Source organism: Antedon bifida, chromosome 4 (assembly GCF_963402885.1).
Source record: "Antedon bifida chromosome 4, ecAntBifi1.1, whole genome shotgun sequence".
Classification (NCBI taxonomy): Eukaryota; Metazoa; Echinodermata; class Crinoidea; order Comatulida; family Antedonidae; genus Antedon; species Antedon bifida.
This window is the reverse complement of record NC_136229.1, coordinates 15,792,776-15,806,525: the sequence shown is the minus strand read 5'-3', so window position 1 is coordinate 15,806,525 and position 13,750 is coordinate 15,792,776. Positions and strand designations below refer to the sequence as shown.

Sequence of the window (13,750 nt, the reverse complement as noted above, 5' to 3'; positions counted from 1 at the left end):
TAATATTTAACAATTTGCAATAACCCCCTCTCAAAAGATGCCTATTCGAAAAACGCCATGTTCAAACGTCCCAGTGTTAAAATGTTCTTATATCCGCTACTGCATGGAAATTTTGCGGTTAAATATGAATGAAAATCGTAATACCGATACTAAAATTCCAGTAGTTAGATTAATACAGTCCATTGGTCTAGTCTGTCAAAAGTAGTGTCTTAAAAAGTATTGCCACGTCTTACTTATTCAACCTTATAAATATTCATTATTTCCCATCAACCCAACGCGCATGCCCGCCACGTCAATATGTATCCATGCTGAAAGTGTGATTAGAGTGGCCTAGAGAAACAGACGACCAGGCAGACAAAATGAATGTTTTTCGATTAATAGGCGATTTGTCCCATCTTTTGGCCATTATTATTCTTTTAATTAAAATATGGAAAACGAGATCATGTTCTGGTAAGTATAATATATTTAATATTCAAGTAAATTAGCGTCTACTTTATGTGTACCGGCGAGTTGTGACAATGTCAGTGGATTGTTGTTGTGCAGGGACCGCACGATAAGGGTTGAAGTGCCACCAACGTGGCCCTGATTTTGGCCTAATGCAGAATTATTATAGGCTAGCCTAACTGTTACACCACTGTTACGTGGGACGTATTTGGACACTGTTTATATTTACTTATTGTAATATTTCTAATACAAGCTTAGGGCCTAGACTGAGAGAATACTTTTCTACTAATGCGTTGATATGGATACATTTTGATCAACAATTCGATCATCATATAAATAATGATATATTGAATAAATATTCATTAAGTTGTGTGTCTTTTTAGCAAAAGAATTATTTAGAAACAAAGATTTTTAATGGATGAATGTATTGTTAAATTGTCTGTAAAACATATACTGTAATGACCTTCAGCTGATCCTAATTTCCCTAATTGAAGAAGGAAATGGTAAAATATTCTCATTGTTATAAAGATCAAATTGTAACTGTTTTTCAGATACCAGTTTATTAAATTTCAATTCTGGCATTTAAAAAACCTTCAGAGAAATATCCAGTATAATTGTATAGGGCCGGCCGTAGAAGAAGATTTATTTTAGCAGAACTATTACTTATTAAAGACATTTGTTGATATTTGATTAACCATTCATTAATGTTTTGCTTTTCTCAGGTATATCTGGAAAAAGTCAGATCCTGTTTGCACTTGTATTCACAACTAGATACTTAGATTTGGTTACAAATTTCATCTCTGTGTACAATACGACAATGAAAGTGTTCTACATTGTAGCTGCATATGCAACAGTTTACCTTGTGTACGTTAAATTTAAGGCAACGTATGACGGCAACCACGACTCTTTTAGGATGGAGTTCTTGGTTGTTCCTGTAGGAGGTTTGGCTGTACTTGTCAACCATGATTTTTCGCCACTTGAGGTTAGAAATTTATTATGTTTAATTGTTAAAAAACAGTATACAGTAACAGAAATACAGAATAAATATAAACCATACATAATTATTTCTGATAACTTTTTATTAAATGAGGATAGTCTATTGTGTGCCAACATTTACCTGAATAAACCAACAATAGCCCTATCTCTCTAAGGAGAGAAGACATTTACTAACAGAAGAAATTCAGTTAAATACCCATCGAATAATGGTCATTGCTTTGTCTAATTTTCTTCTTTAATTACATTCCTGCATTCATTGTATTGTACAATATTTGTACCATATTTGCAGAACCTGGCATTTGTATTTATTGTTTTGTTAGATTCTGTGGACTTTCTCGATCTACTTGGAGTCTGTAGCCATTTTACCGCAGCTGTTTATGATCAGCAAGACAGGAGAAGCTGAAACCATCACCAGTCATTACCTGTTTGCTCTTGGTGCTTACCGTGCGTTCTACATCGTCAACTGGGTTTACAGATACTATTTTGAGGGATTCTTTGATCTTATCGCCATTGTTGCTGGATGCGTACAAACAATACTCTACTGTGATTTCTTCTATTTGTACATTACTAAAGGTAAGCTGTGGGTATTAATTTTTGTAGAACACATCCAGATCTAATAATGACTTACAGTATCGTAAATGAAGGCTTGGGTAGTGACACTTTTTTTTACCCTTTGGGGAAAAAATGAAAAGAAAAACAACCATATTCTCAGATGTTTTCGCATTCATCAGTGTGAATGCAGACTAAGACTAAGAGTGGTTTCAGACAAATTCTTTTGATTTGTTATTAGAGCTAATTCTGACTTTAAATAAAAGCTTGCAAAATGTAATATTAATAAAGTTAGTGATATGAGGGTTAATAATCCTAATTGTTTAATAATTAACAACCTACCGCCGCTAATGCGGCCAGCTGTTGGAATCAAAATGTAAAATCACTGCTATAAATGATCTTTGTTAATTCAAGATGCAGGGCAATATTTCCGTACAGAGTACTGTAAATCTTGCATACGTAACCAGTGTTTTACCCACCTCTAGGGTAGAGATTGGTTTATGAACGTGGATGTGACTCTTTTATTTACCCAAAATAAACACATACACATTGTATAATGTATAATAATAAAACAAATAGGAATAATTGTACTATGGCAAACAAGCAATGTTTTCTTTTCATTTAAATAAATATTTTAATCACACCATATGTTCTTAGAATCCATTGTAAATTACTCTAATTTTGGAGTAATTTGAGATATTGTACAATATTGAATGCACTAGTAAAGAGCTAGCAGCATCACCTCTCATGTTGCTGCGAGTCCGGCTGTAGTGCAATAATAATACTTGCTCAAAAGACATCTTGTTATCAATTAGTTACAAGTTTGATAGACAAGCAAGTTACAATTTACATTATGTTGACAAACCATACATACCCTTACCAGGGTGTATCTATAAAAATAATGTTGTGGAAATGATTAATTGAAGAATACCCTATCCTTGGTTCAGAACTTTCAGGCAAGTTTGGAATGATAAAAAGCATTAAAATATGAGTGTACTGGTAACTGGATAGTAGTACATAGTAGTAGCCTGCCTAATAAAAAATAATTTGATGTATTATATGTTACAAATTAACTATCACTTAATCTGTTGCACATCCCTGCTATGATCTTTCTGGCCTAGGCCTTTATATGGTATTAAATTAAATGCACGTGGACTTAGCAATGGTACTAAACCACAAGGTGGATTTGATTGTGCTGGAGTACCTCAATCGTGACCAACACAAAAGCATCACTCACTAACAATGGGACCTACCCTTGCCTATTGTACTTATTCATTTATGATTGTTACAATCCATACATTCTGAGTATTGGTGGTACAGTGAAATAGTGATACAGTCCTACGCACCCTTGCATTAAAAAAATTACAATGCAAAAGATAGGACATTAGGTTTACACTTAAGTTTACACTGTTAGGCCTTTTCCCCTTTCTCTTTTAAAATCCTGGATCCGCCACTAACAACAATTAAAAATATAGTTGTAGGCCATTTCGCAGTCTAGTGATCTAAAGTGATTACGACAATGTTTAAAGCTCTGTCTACACAAATTTATGTGACAAGAAAGTGTGATGTGCCAAAGTATGGTAGCGATATGCTTAAATGTGGTAGTGATATGACATCATCATGTCCATATATGGGCACATTACATGTTTTTGTCACATAAAGTTTGATAGTGTAGACAGAGCTATACCTGATATGCCCTCCAGTTTTCTTCTCTTTGGAAACATGTTTTTTTAAATCTTAATGTGTATAACTATTTCATTTCAGTTCTGAAGGGCAACAAACTTTCTTTACCCGCATAAATTAGCAACGTTATCTGTCAGCGCATCTCAGATGTCTTGTAAATGTTTAAGAAAAACTGTACGGAAGTAGCATCGTATCAACCAATCACATCGTGTATGCTGGTGCGTCTCCTGGTTAACTTAATAATAATTTTGTTGTATTTGTCAAAAGCCTTGCCAATAGGTGGCAGTATAACAATTAAGTGTCTTCAAAATCATTCTTTTATTGGGTCTTTTAAAATACTTTCTTTCCTCACATCAAAGTTGGTAATAAGTTTGTCATGGATAATGTGTGTGTTATTGCATTAAGTGTTTTAAGCTTTATCTCCTTTAGTAAAAACCAATGCAATACCTTACCTCCAATTCAATGCTTTTATTCCCTAGTTCTTTGTCACTATTTCCATCCCATAATTTTATTTTTTTAGGCCTATCATTGTAACATACTGAAGTGCTGTTCTTCCTTTTAAAAGTTGATACTTATTTTAATTAATTAATTAATTAGTAAATTATTGCTTTAAAAACTGTACTTTCATATGTTTCTTACAAATATGTAATATTCAAATATTGTCAGTTCAGCCATCACATTAAATATAGCCTTGTGAAAACAGTACAGGTTTATTAAAAATGTCCATGGTTAAATTGTCATTATTGTCTGTATGTACATCTCAAATTTCTTATTAATATGAACTTGGTTATTAATAAAAAAAAAACTCAATGTAGAATATGAATGTTGTAAACAATGCTGTAATTGAACTGTGAATTTATATAGGCCAATTGTAACCATTTTTCTACAAATTGATCGTGCCTCTCTCAAACTGAATTTAAAACTGAGTTTTTTCTTGTGCATTGCAATACAATAGAAATATTGTTTCACTACTTTTACGGAAAACAATTAGATTAATTTCTGTCTTCTACTATTTAGATTACTTAATTATAAGTTTTGTACAGTTTTGTGATTTTAACATGCAAAAAAAGTATGTTTGTACAACAGTGCTTCTGTTTGTGCAAAGTGTAATATAAGTTATCGTTATATGAGTGTTAATTAATTAACGAGCTTGCTCGTCAGTCTTAAAAAGGTATATTTTCCCCCCGGTACCACCAACACATAGGTTAGTTTGTAGCAGAGCCATATAGACAATGTTGAGTCAGCTTTTTTGCACGGCGCTCGCTTGTTAAAACTGTTTTTGTTATATTATAACATGTTAACAATAATTTTCCAAGACAGCTTTATTAATGAATGAATGTTTTTATTTATTTCTTAAATGTTGCATTCTCGGCTACGTTTCATTGTATTTCTGTTTACTGTCACATTCACTGCTAAAAATCCAGTATGCACCATGTAAAATGAGTTGTCCAGATTTGTCTATAAACGGCTCTGGCCTGTAGCATATATGTATCCCTTTTTTATATTTATTCTTTGATATTTGGATATTTCCCTTGCATGCTAGATGTTAATAGGATTTTTTGTTTTCTTTATGGTGGACTTTATTACTATGTTTGAGTGCACAAACATTAAGTATGAATTAGATGCCTGTATCGCAAATAGACAAGGAACATTTTCAATCAATAATTACATTATTTTGCAAGCATAGTAATAAACATAATTCAGGAAAAAATTTCTTATTTTTGTTTTATTATTTGTTGAAGTTATAATGTATCCCTTTAATGGGATAGCAGATGTTGATCATATGTTCGCAAAAGATATTGGTTTTAACAAATTTATGATTACATGCGTCTCATTGATGCAGTGAAAACACAGAATAAAAAATCTCACTCGAGACAAGTCTAAATTATAAAGGTTCTTACCTTTTCGTCTCGCGCATATTTGTACTTTTATCCTGTGCATCATTCATTTGTAAAATTATTTCTTTACCAAAACTTACTAAATTAAGAAAGAAGCTGTCAACCATGGATTATAACTCCATGTGTCAACTAATCCTGTTTATTTTGGTCTAGCGCCCTCACTAAAACTGAAAATATAGGTCGTTGAAGGCATCAGGCCGGCGGGTTAACACGCGAGAATCGGAGCATGTGTGCTAAGAATTTAGAAATTATACTGTACTGTAAGTTATTCAATCCTTTTATTATGTATATATGGAAGCCTATACTACTAATTGTAGTGCAAGGCTATACTAGGCCTATACTACTAATTGTAGTGCTAGGCTAGATAGCTATGCCTAGCTGAGTGGGGGCCTGGTCTGGCTTCCCATTTACTACTTAGTTAGACCTAGTTTAGGCCTAGCTAGCCTAGGCTTATTAGCTAGCTAGGCCTAGGCCAGAAAGACTCTAGAGGCCTAGGCTAATAGGCGCTAGGCTACATTCTAGAGTAGTAGTACTAGACTGGACCTACTACAGAAATACATGATAATCGACCTAAGGCTAGGCCTAGTAGAGTAGTAGTAGTAGGCTACTGACTGCATCTATCTGCCATTACTTTAAAAACAATAGGCCTAGCCTAGCCCCGGTTCACCCTAGCTAGGCCCTCCTACTCCCTAGGTAGGGGAGGGCCTAAATAAAATATTAATATAATACTAAATTAGTACTATTAATTATTAGTTAGGCCTTACCTTAGGAGTAGTATAAAATGTTTCTACTCAGTACTGAACCATAATCCACCACAATCATGAGGCTCATTATTTTTTTTTTCTCATTTCATTTACTATTAGGCCTAGCACTCTATTTTTACATGTGTGCTCATTCTCATTTTTTGCACAATCAAAACAATAGATTATTGTCAGTCTTAAATTACAAAAGAAAAACTTAATTAATCCCTAATTATTTTCAGAAATTGACTAGTTTATAAATTGTACAATGGGCAAAAGCAAGAAGAAGAAGAAAGATAAGGCAGAGGTTGCAGCCTCAGAAGGAGGAGATGTATTTAATACCAGTCTTGCAGAATTAAAACAGGCTCTAAACATACTAGGTTTTGATGTTGTACCAAAAATACCAACTCCAAATAATATGGTTTCATCTCCTATTACTGATATCATTAAGGAGTCAAGAAAACGCAAGTTATCTGTCAGCTCCAATGCAGAAACTGAATCCAGTGGGCCTCACTCAAAAAAACATAAACATAATAACCAGCACAGAAAACGAGAGGAAATTGGGTCACCAGTGAGATCTAATGCTATGTCTTCCATTCCAAAATTTCACACTTTAAGTAAGTAATTACAGTATTATATTACAGTATGTTTAAGAAGTCATAAACAAAAGTACAGCTTTAGCCTGTTTTCTACTTAGATAAATTTGCTTATACTCATTTTTTTTTAACATTGATTTTTTCTTCTTTTAGATTCTACTCCTACTTCGACAGGAAAAGTAGCCAATGTTTCATTTTTATTCAATTCTCAAAGCTCATCCTCTGACCTGGACTTCTCTTTGGCAAAAATGTCACCATTAACTACTAATAATCTTGGAAAGAAACATAAAGACAAAAAAATTAAGTCGCCTAAAAAAGATGCAAGCAAAGAAACATATTCTCAAAGTCAGTTAAATATAAATAAATCAGGACAAAAGAAGACATCGTCGCAAGGAAAAGCTTCAACCAGTTGTGATTGGACAAGAAAGGAACTGGCTGCTGTTGATGCCACAAAATTAAATTTATTAGAAAAATATTTTGTTGGTAAAAACAAAGACGTAACAAAAGTAAAATCTCCCAAGAAACAGAAGGTAACGGAAACATCAACAAAGAACACTGTCAACATTAATCAGCCTAATTATATTCAAAGCATTTCTACAGCTTCTCCTAGTAAGAAGCATACAATAACTTCACCGAAAAAGGATAGTAAGCCTAATACCTTCATAAATGAACAGGTTGATAAAACAACACCAGAAGTAAAATCTCATAAGAAAAAGAAGACAAAAGAAAAGGCCAACAAGAACACAGTTACCGCAGATCAGCCTTCTGATACTCTATGTGAAAGCACATCTACAGATTCTCCTAATAAAAAACTTATAATAACCTCACCGAAAAAGGATAGTAATACCTTTATAAATGAACAGGGTGATAAAACAACAACAGAAGTAAAATCTCATAAGAAAAAGAAGACAAAAGAAAAAGCCAACAAGAACACAGTTACCGCAGATCAGCCTTCTGATACCCAATGTGAAAGCACGTCTACAGATTCTCCTAATAAAAAACTTATAGTAACCTCACCGAAAAAGGGTAGTAATACCTTTATAAATGAACAGGGTGATAAAACAACACCAGAAGTAAAATCTCACAAGAAAAAGAAGACAAAAGAAAAGGCCAACAAGAACACAGTTACTGCAGATCAGCCTTCTGATACCCAATGTGAAAGCACGTCTACAGATTCTCCTAGTAAAAAACTTATAGTAACCTCACCAAAAAAGGGTAGTAATACCTTTATAAATGAACAGGGTAATAAAACAACACCAGAAGTAAAATCTCACAAGAAAAAGAAGACAAAAGAAAAGGCCAACAAGGACACTGTTACCCAATGTGAAAGCACATCTACAGACTCCCCTAGTAAAAAACTGACGTTAAATTCAACCAAAAATGATAGTAATACCTTTAGTAATAAACAGGGTGATAAAACAGTTAAAGAAAAGAAAGGTGGTCAGAAAAGAGTTTCAGAAGAAAAGGTAAAGTATCAATTTGTTACATTTTTATTTCAATTAACTTAAAAGCGGAGATCACAAACCTCCATTATCAACCATTTTTTGTCTGAATTGCCCTTTAGGTATCTCCAAAGAAAAAACAAAAGTTATCCAATGCTGAGGTGCCACAAGTTAACATTAATAATGCAGTAAGTAAAAGCCCTAAAAAACATGCTGTATCCCCCAATGAAGAAAGTGTGGCTGTACAACAAAGTAAAAAGAAAAAGAAATCCAAAAAGCATGAAGAAGAGGCAATTACAGGTAACGGTAACAATGCTAAAAACCATTCTGAATCGTTAATATCGCATCAACCTGAGGAAGAGGTATCACAAAAGAAATCTCACAAGAAAAAGAAAAGTAGTAAAAAAACATCAAGTCAGAAATTGTCGACAGAAACGTCACCAACTTTTAAATTGAGTTTAACTGATTCAGGTAGTGATACAAAGTTGACAGCGAAGTCTGTAAAATCAAATAAAAAATCTAAAAAATCAAAAGAAAAAATTTCAATGAATATCGGAAATTCTTCTAGTAAGCAAATTAAAGGAAATTCTAGGAAGGTAGAAAAGGATAAGAAAACTAAAACTACTAAAAGTAAAAATGAAGCTGAAGTCAAAGAAACTAACCAAAATACTGAGCAAGTAATTGATACAGATTTATCAAAAGGTAAGAAAAAACGAAAATCAAGTACAAGTAAAAAGTCGGTCGACAAATTAACTTTAACTGACACAAATTCAGTGAAAAAAGCGAAGAGTCCTGCAAAAAAGACAACTGTTAAAAAAGTCAAAAAAGAAACGCCATCAAGAACAATGAAATCAGCAATTGAATTTGTTGAGGATGAGGAGAGTTTTTTTGATTTATTTGACTTTGAAGCTTGGGAAGACAAGATGGACAACGTACAGCATTTATTGTCTGATGGAACCATGGAGACAGATCTAGGACTGATACCAATTAAGAAAAAGGACAAAAACAGGAAGAAAAAGAAGAAGAAGAAAAAGAAGGATAATTTGAAAGAGAAACCGGAAAAATAAGAAAACAAATTGTAAATATTTTTATTGGAGGTATGATGAAAAACAGATCAGTACTGTACATTTAAAATTCAGGATGGTAAATTCACTGCTCATTCATTATTTTCCTGATGCAAGTAGAATCAATTGGACTATATATATATTTGTTTAATGAAATTCTTTGTAAAATAACTAAACTATTAAAAGGGAATGTGTTTTTATATCTTACTGTGAATAGGCCTTGTACATACTGTACATAAATAATATGACTGAATAGAAATTAATTGTAAATAGCTCTTTTTGGCAATTTTACTATTAAACGTGAATTCAGATGAATGCATGATGATAATGGTTTTTTTTAGTGAATTCTAGGCCAACTATAAAGTACAGTATTTAAAAAATGAACTTGATGATGTGCAAAAGTACCCACGTTATCAGTGTGAAGGGCTGGGGGCTAATATTTTTGTGAAAATTGAATATATTAAGAATAGAAAAAAAAGGGGTAAAGTAAAATTGGAGGAATTGAGGTTCGTCTTGCCTTACATTTTTCCTGACCTAAACATTAAGAAAGGTTGTACAGTATTTCCACCCCTAAATCCCTATAAGGAATGTGTTTTTCTGGAAAATAATAGTCATTGTTAAATTTAGTTTCCATGGCAGCTAAAATTATGAGTTAAAATATAAACAATGATTTTTGTAAAGAAAATACTTTTAAACGGCACCAATCTGTGTTCAGTCAGCCGACTCCAACCATAAATGGTGGAGAGAGTTGTAGGTTTATAAAAAACATTGTACACTCCCAAAAAACGTTCTGTGAGAGTGAAATCCCAACCAGCCGGGATTTTTATGAGTACAATTTCAGACCATAACATGTCCATTATTCCTAAAATGTTCTTATCTCAGCGGTGGGGAGTAGGTTAATTTAAAGATGTATTGTCCCTTGAAACACAAAAAAATGAAGGTCAAAATATTCTAAATTTAAATTGGCCATATCAAAGTAATATTAAAGTTATTCACTTTAAGTCGAAAATTCGAGCCAAAAGCAACAAGTTTACGTAATTAACAGGTAAATTAGTTTGATTACATTTCGTCTGGAAAATCGTCGCGAGCGAAAGTAAACAAAGATTTCAAACCACGAGTACGCATTATGCATATGCTAATTAGGATTGTTTACAACTCGTCACGGTTGAAAAAGGTATTTTCACAGATCGTGAGGAAGTTTTATGATTATGCATACAGAGTAGCCAAACAAGCGCGTTTCATTATGGGATATGTTTTGATCGAAAACTTTGACTTCCAGTCAAAGTTATTTTTTTAACAAAAAACGTCTGTATTTCAGTTAAATGATTTTTTTTTCGACAAATTTTTGGTGATAGTTAATAACTATTAAGATACTTCAAAATGACCTACCTTTTTTCGAAATCTGTTATTTTTTATTTTTTTGGAATTAGTCAAAGGGACAATACATCTTTAACCATGGACCTATTACATATTCCCAAACAAGGCCATATACATGGCTGCAGTCGGGTGCGCAAATTTGAGTTAGTGTTTACCGACCGACATCGTGAGCTATAGAGTCGCGTTGCATGCGACTAAAAACATGTGTTGCAAGTGCAACAATTTCATTGTTGAATGATCTAATGATTCAACATACCAGGCCTAGAAATGCAGGCCCGTAGCCAGGGGGGGTTTTTATGGTTCCCCTTTACAGCGAACCCCCCTTAACCGACTGCGAACCCCCATCCCCGACATGGCCAATACCTCACCCTCATCTCCGAAAATCCTCCAAATACGTGCCCCACAGTACAAAAAGTTGTTCGTAAATTGAAAAATTCGTAAACTCGTTCGGAACAACTCATACAGTACCTTCTTCCCTGTATGAGCGTACTTCGAGCGATACGTGTCTGTAAATTTCTAAGAGTTGCAAATAAATTGCCGATTTTAACCTGAAAAATAAATGTTTGGTCCCTGCATGTAACATGATATTGACGCGTCTCACAGCGAGCTGGGGCACCACGAACGATTCGTACAAAGGACACCGCCAGACAACTGCGTCCCAATTATTGTTTAGATCACTGGCAGTCAGGCAGCATGCATAAAGTATATAGCCTTCCGACATACATCAGTATTTATGTGTGGCCGGCTATGAAGTATAATGTATTAGGATTATAGTGAATATTAATATTTTACACTATAATATCTATGGTATCATGTACTGTAGTTCACATTATGGCATCCGATTATTTTTTTCTAGACCACCAGCCGATACGTACTCAAATGTATCAATATCACCTATTTACATTGGCATATTTAATTTCCTCAACAAATTGCTGTAAATAAATATTATAGATAGAGCTATAATAAGAATTGCATTTGCCTTCACCCAGTGTGCTTTTTTTCGGGGCTTCTCCTAGACGTACATTCGCATTGAACTTGAACGCAAAACAAAATACCGAGTAAATGATCAAACAATCGGCGGTTCCGCACAGAGCAACAAATGTTATCGTCCTTTAAATAGTCCACGAGTCCAAGTACGATCGTTTTGCATGAGAGTGTCTTTTCCGGCCATCTAGGGGTGTCATTTAATAAAATTCGCTTCGCCTCAGGCCCCACCCCAGGGGGGGGGGGGAGCCCAAATATTTAGTGTCCGAAACCACCCCCACCACCACCCCCTTGACAGATCCTGGCTACGGCCCTGAAATGTTTTCCTTTATAACATTTATTTTAATCAAAAGTAGACTTATTTATGGCATGATATAATAGGATGACACTGTTGATGTGCGAATGAAATATATACTGTGGATAAAAAAGATTACACAGCTGTCTATTAGATGCCGGAAACACTTTCGTCGTGATACCAGTGTGCACTAACTCTTTCAGCTGAATGCCACACTGTTTAATTACGGTAGTAGCTAAGAGCCTGTATAGGAGGCTAAGTGAATACCTAATCAGGTATAGGCCTACTGAACCTACATAATCATGTACTGAGTCAGTGGTGTACCTAATCAGTTTGGCAATTAAAGCTGTCTAAGATTCGAAGGCCATTTATAGCCAACGCGCGCAACATCATTTGAATTTAATAATTATATTGTATCGATGATGGTTAGGCCTATATGTAATGTAATGTCGATACATTCCATTAATGCCTTCAGAATCAGAAAGCTAGTACGTACATTATGCTGCACCGGCCATTGTTATTGGGTGATGTTATTATAATAACCAACAAATGCCCGGAGTCTAATAGGCCTCTGTTGGCGCAGGCTGGTATCCCACTGAAGTGCGGAAGGTTTTTTCTAATTTTTATCTAAATGATATTATTTTCACTAGTGATGATGCTGCATCTACGGTAATAGTTTAGGTGAATATTATTTACGTAAATAGGCCTACTGTCGTAACACGTGTCTAGACTGTTAATATTTAAACATTAACGGATAATAGATTTAACCAGCACACCCCCTCCCCTTCCCAACCTTAATTTTTTTTATTTTGTTTTCAATTTAAAACGGTAGGCCTACTATTAAAGGCGAGTTCAGATGATGATTGATGATAAAAAAAAAAGTTTTTTTTTACAGTGAATGATGTTTGAAATGCCATGAAATGATAATTTACAAAATCAGTATAGTGCCCTCTATACATACACTAGACCTAGCGCGTGCCAATTTCGAAGATTATTATCTTTCGATTGTATTAATGTGACTAATAGAGAGCTGTTTGTCACCTAAGAAAATGTTATTTGAATATTGAGACATTTTCACAGATTCCGAAGTCTCAAGTAGACCTACATGTAGGTTGCCGCGGCATTGTGTTATTGTCCGTCCTTACACGTTGTTGGAGCCTATTGTGACGTTTGGTTCCTGAAATTGGCTTCGTTGGATAATAATTGTGACCGGCGGTGCTACAATACAATTATGATGCTTTACTGAATGGTTTAATATGTCAAATAAATACGTGTTTTGAAACGATCTTTATAGCCATCTATACATGACGCATTATGTTACCAACAAATCTGGGCCGTATTCTCCGGATGCCGGTTCCGGCGATTAATGACAACGCAGTGTGAAATGAGTTTATGGAATCGAGACTTATGGACGACAAAGTTGTTTTAAAACGTGGAACATTTGGCTAATAACCTGCTTTTTTTCTTTGAAACAGTTAACCTCTGTAAATCGCGTTGCATTCATTTTGCTACCGAATTCGTGGCACAATCATTGTAAGCGTTATCTCAATCAGCCTACTTGAAATGTTTATAATTATGATTAAATACATGCTATAATATCAAAGGTCGTATCTGTTATCTTGTACTAAAATATGAATATTTATAATAACATTCATACTACTCGTTTTACCAGAATTTAAACT

General features: G+C 34.1%; 2 protein-coding genes across 2 annotated transcripts; both read left to right on the top strand.

Annotated features, from left to right (window-relative positions):
- Positions 1–291: 291 nt before the first annotated feature.
- LOC144839729 (ER lumen protein-retaining receptor 2) lies at positions 292–5,052 on the top strand. Its single transcript, XM_078695200.1, has 4 exons — positions 292–450; positions 1,167–1,426; positions 1,761–2,013; positions 3,754–5,052. Exons 1-4 carry the CDS (start codon positions 360–362, stop codon positions 3,786–3,788), a joined length of 639 nt encoding a protein of 212 aa, XP_078551326.1. The 5' UTR covers positions 292–359; the 3' UTR covers positions 3,789–5,052.
- Positions 5,053–5,733: 681 nt separating this feature from the next.
- On the top strand, positions 5,734–9,727 carry LOC144840014 (uncharacterized). The gene is made up of 4 exons (XM_078695630.1): positions 5,734–5,830; positions 6,553–6,927; positions 7,060–8,372; positions 8,471–9,727. Exons 2-4 carry the CDS (start codon positions 6,579–6,581, stop codon positions 9,413–9,415), a joined length of 2,607 nt encoding a protein of 868 aa, XP_078551756.1. The 5' UTR covers positions 5,734–5,830; positions 6,553–6,578; the 3' UTR covers positions 9,416–9,727.
- Positions 9,728–13,750: the final 4,023 nt, after the last annotated feature.

Excerpts from the sequence above, each read along its gene's own strand:
- LOC144839729 (XM_078695200.1), top strand. The coding sequence starts at position 360 with ATGAATGTTTTTCGATTAATAGGCGATTTGTCCCATCTTTTGGCCATT. Across the intron at positions 1,427-1,760 it reads ATGATTTTTCGCCACTTGAG|ATTCTGTGGACTTTCTCGAT; the intron begins GTTAGAAATTTA and ends TTGTTTTGTTAG. Across the intron at positions 2,014-3,753 it reads CTATTTGTACATTACTAAAG|TTCTGAAGGGCAACAAACTT; the intron begins GTAAGCTGTGGG and ends ATTTCATTTCAG.
- LOC144840014 (XM_078695630.1), top strand. The coding sequence starts at position 6,579 with ATGGGCAAAAGCAAGAAGAAGAAGAAAGATAAGGCAGAGGTTGCAGCC. Across the intron at positions 6,928-7,059 it reads TCCAAAATTTCACACTTTAA|ATTCTACTCCTACTTCGACA; the intron begins GTAAGTAATTAC and ends TTCTTCTTTTAG. Across the intron at positions 8,373-8,470 it reads AAAGAGTTTCAGAAGAAAAG|GTATCTCCAAAGAAAAAACA; the intron begins GTAAAGTATCAA and ends ATTGCCCTTTAG.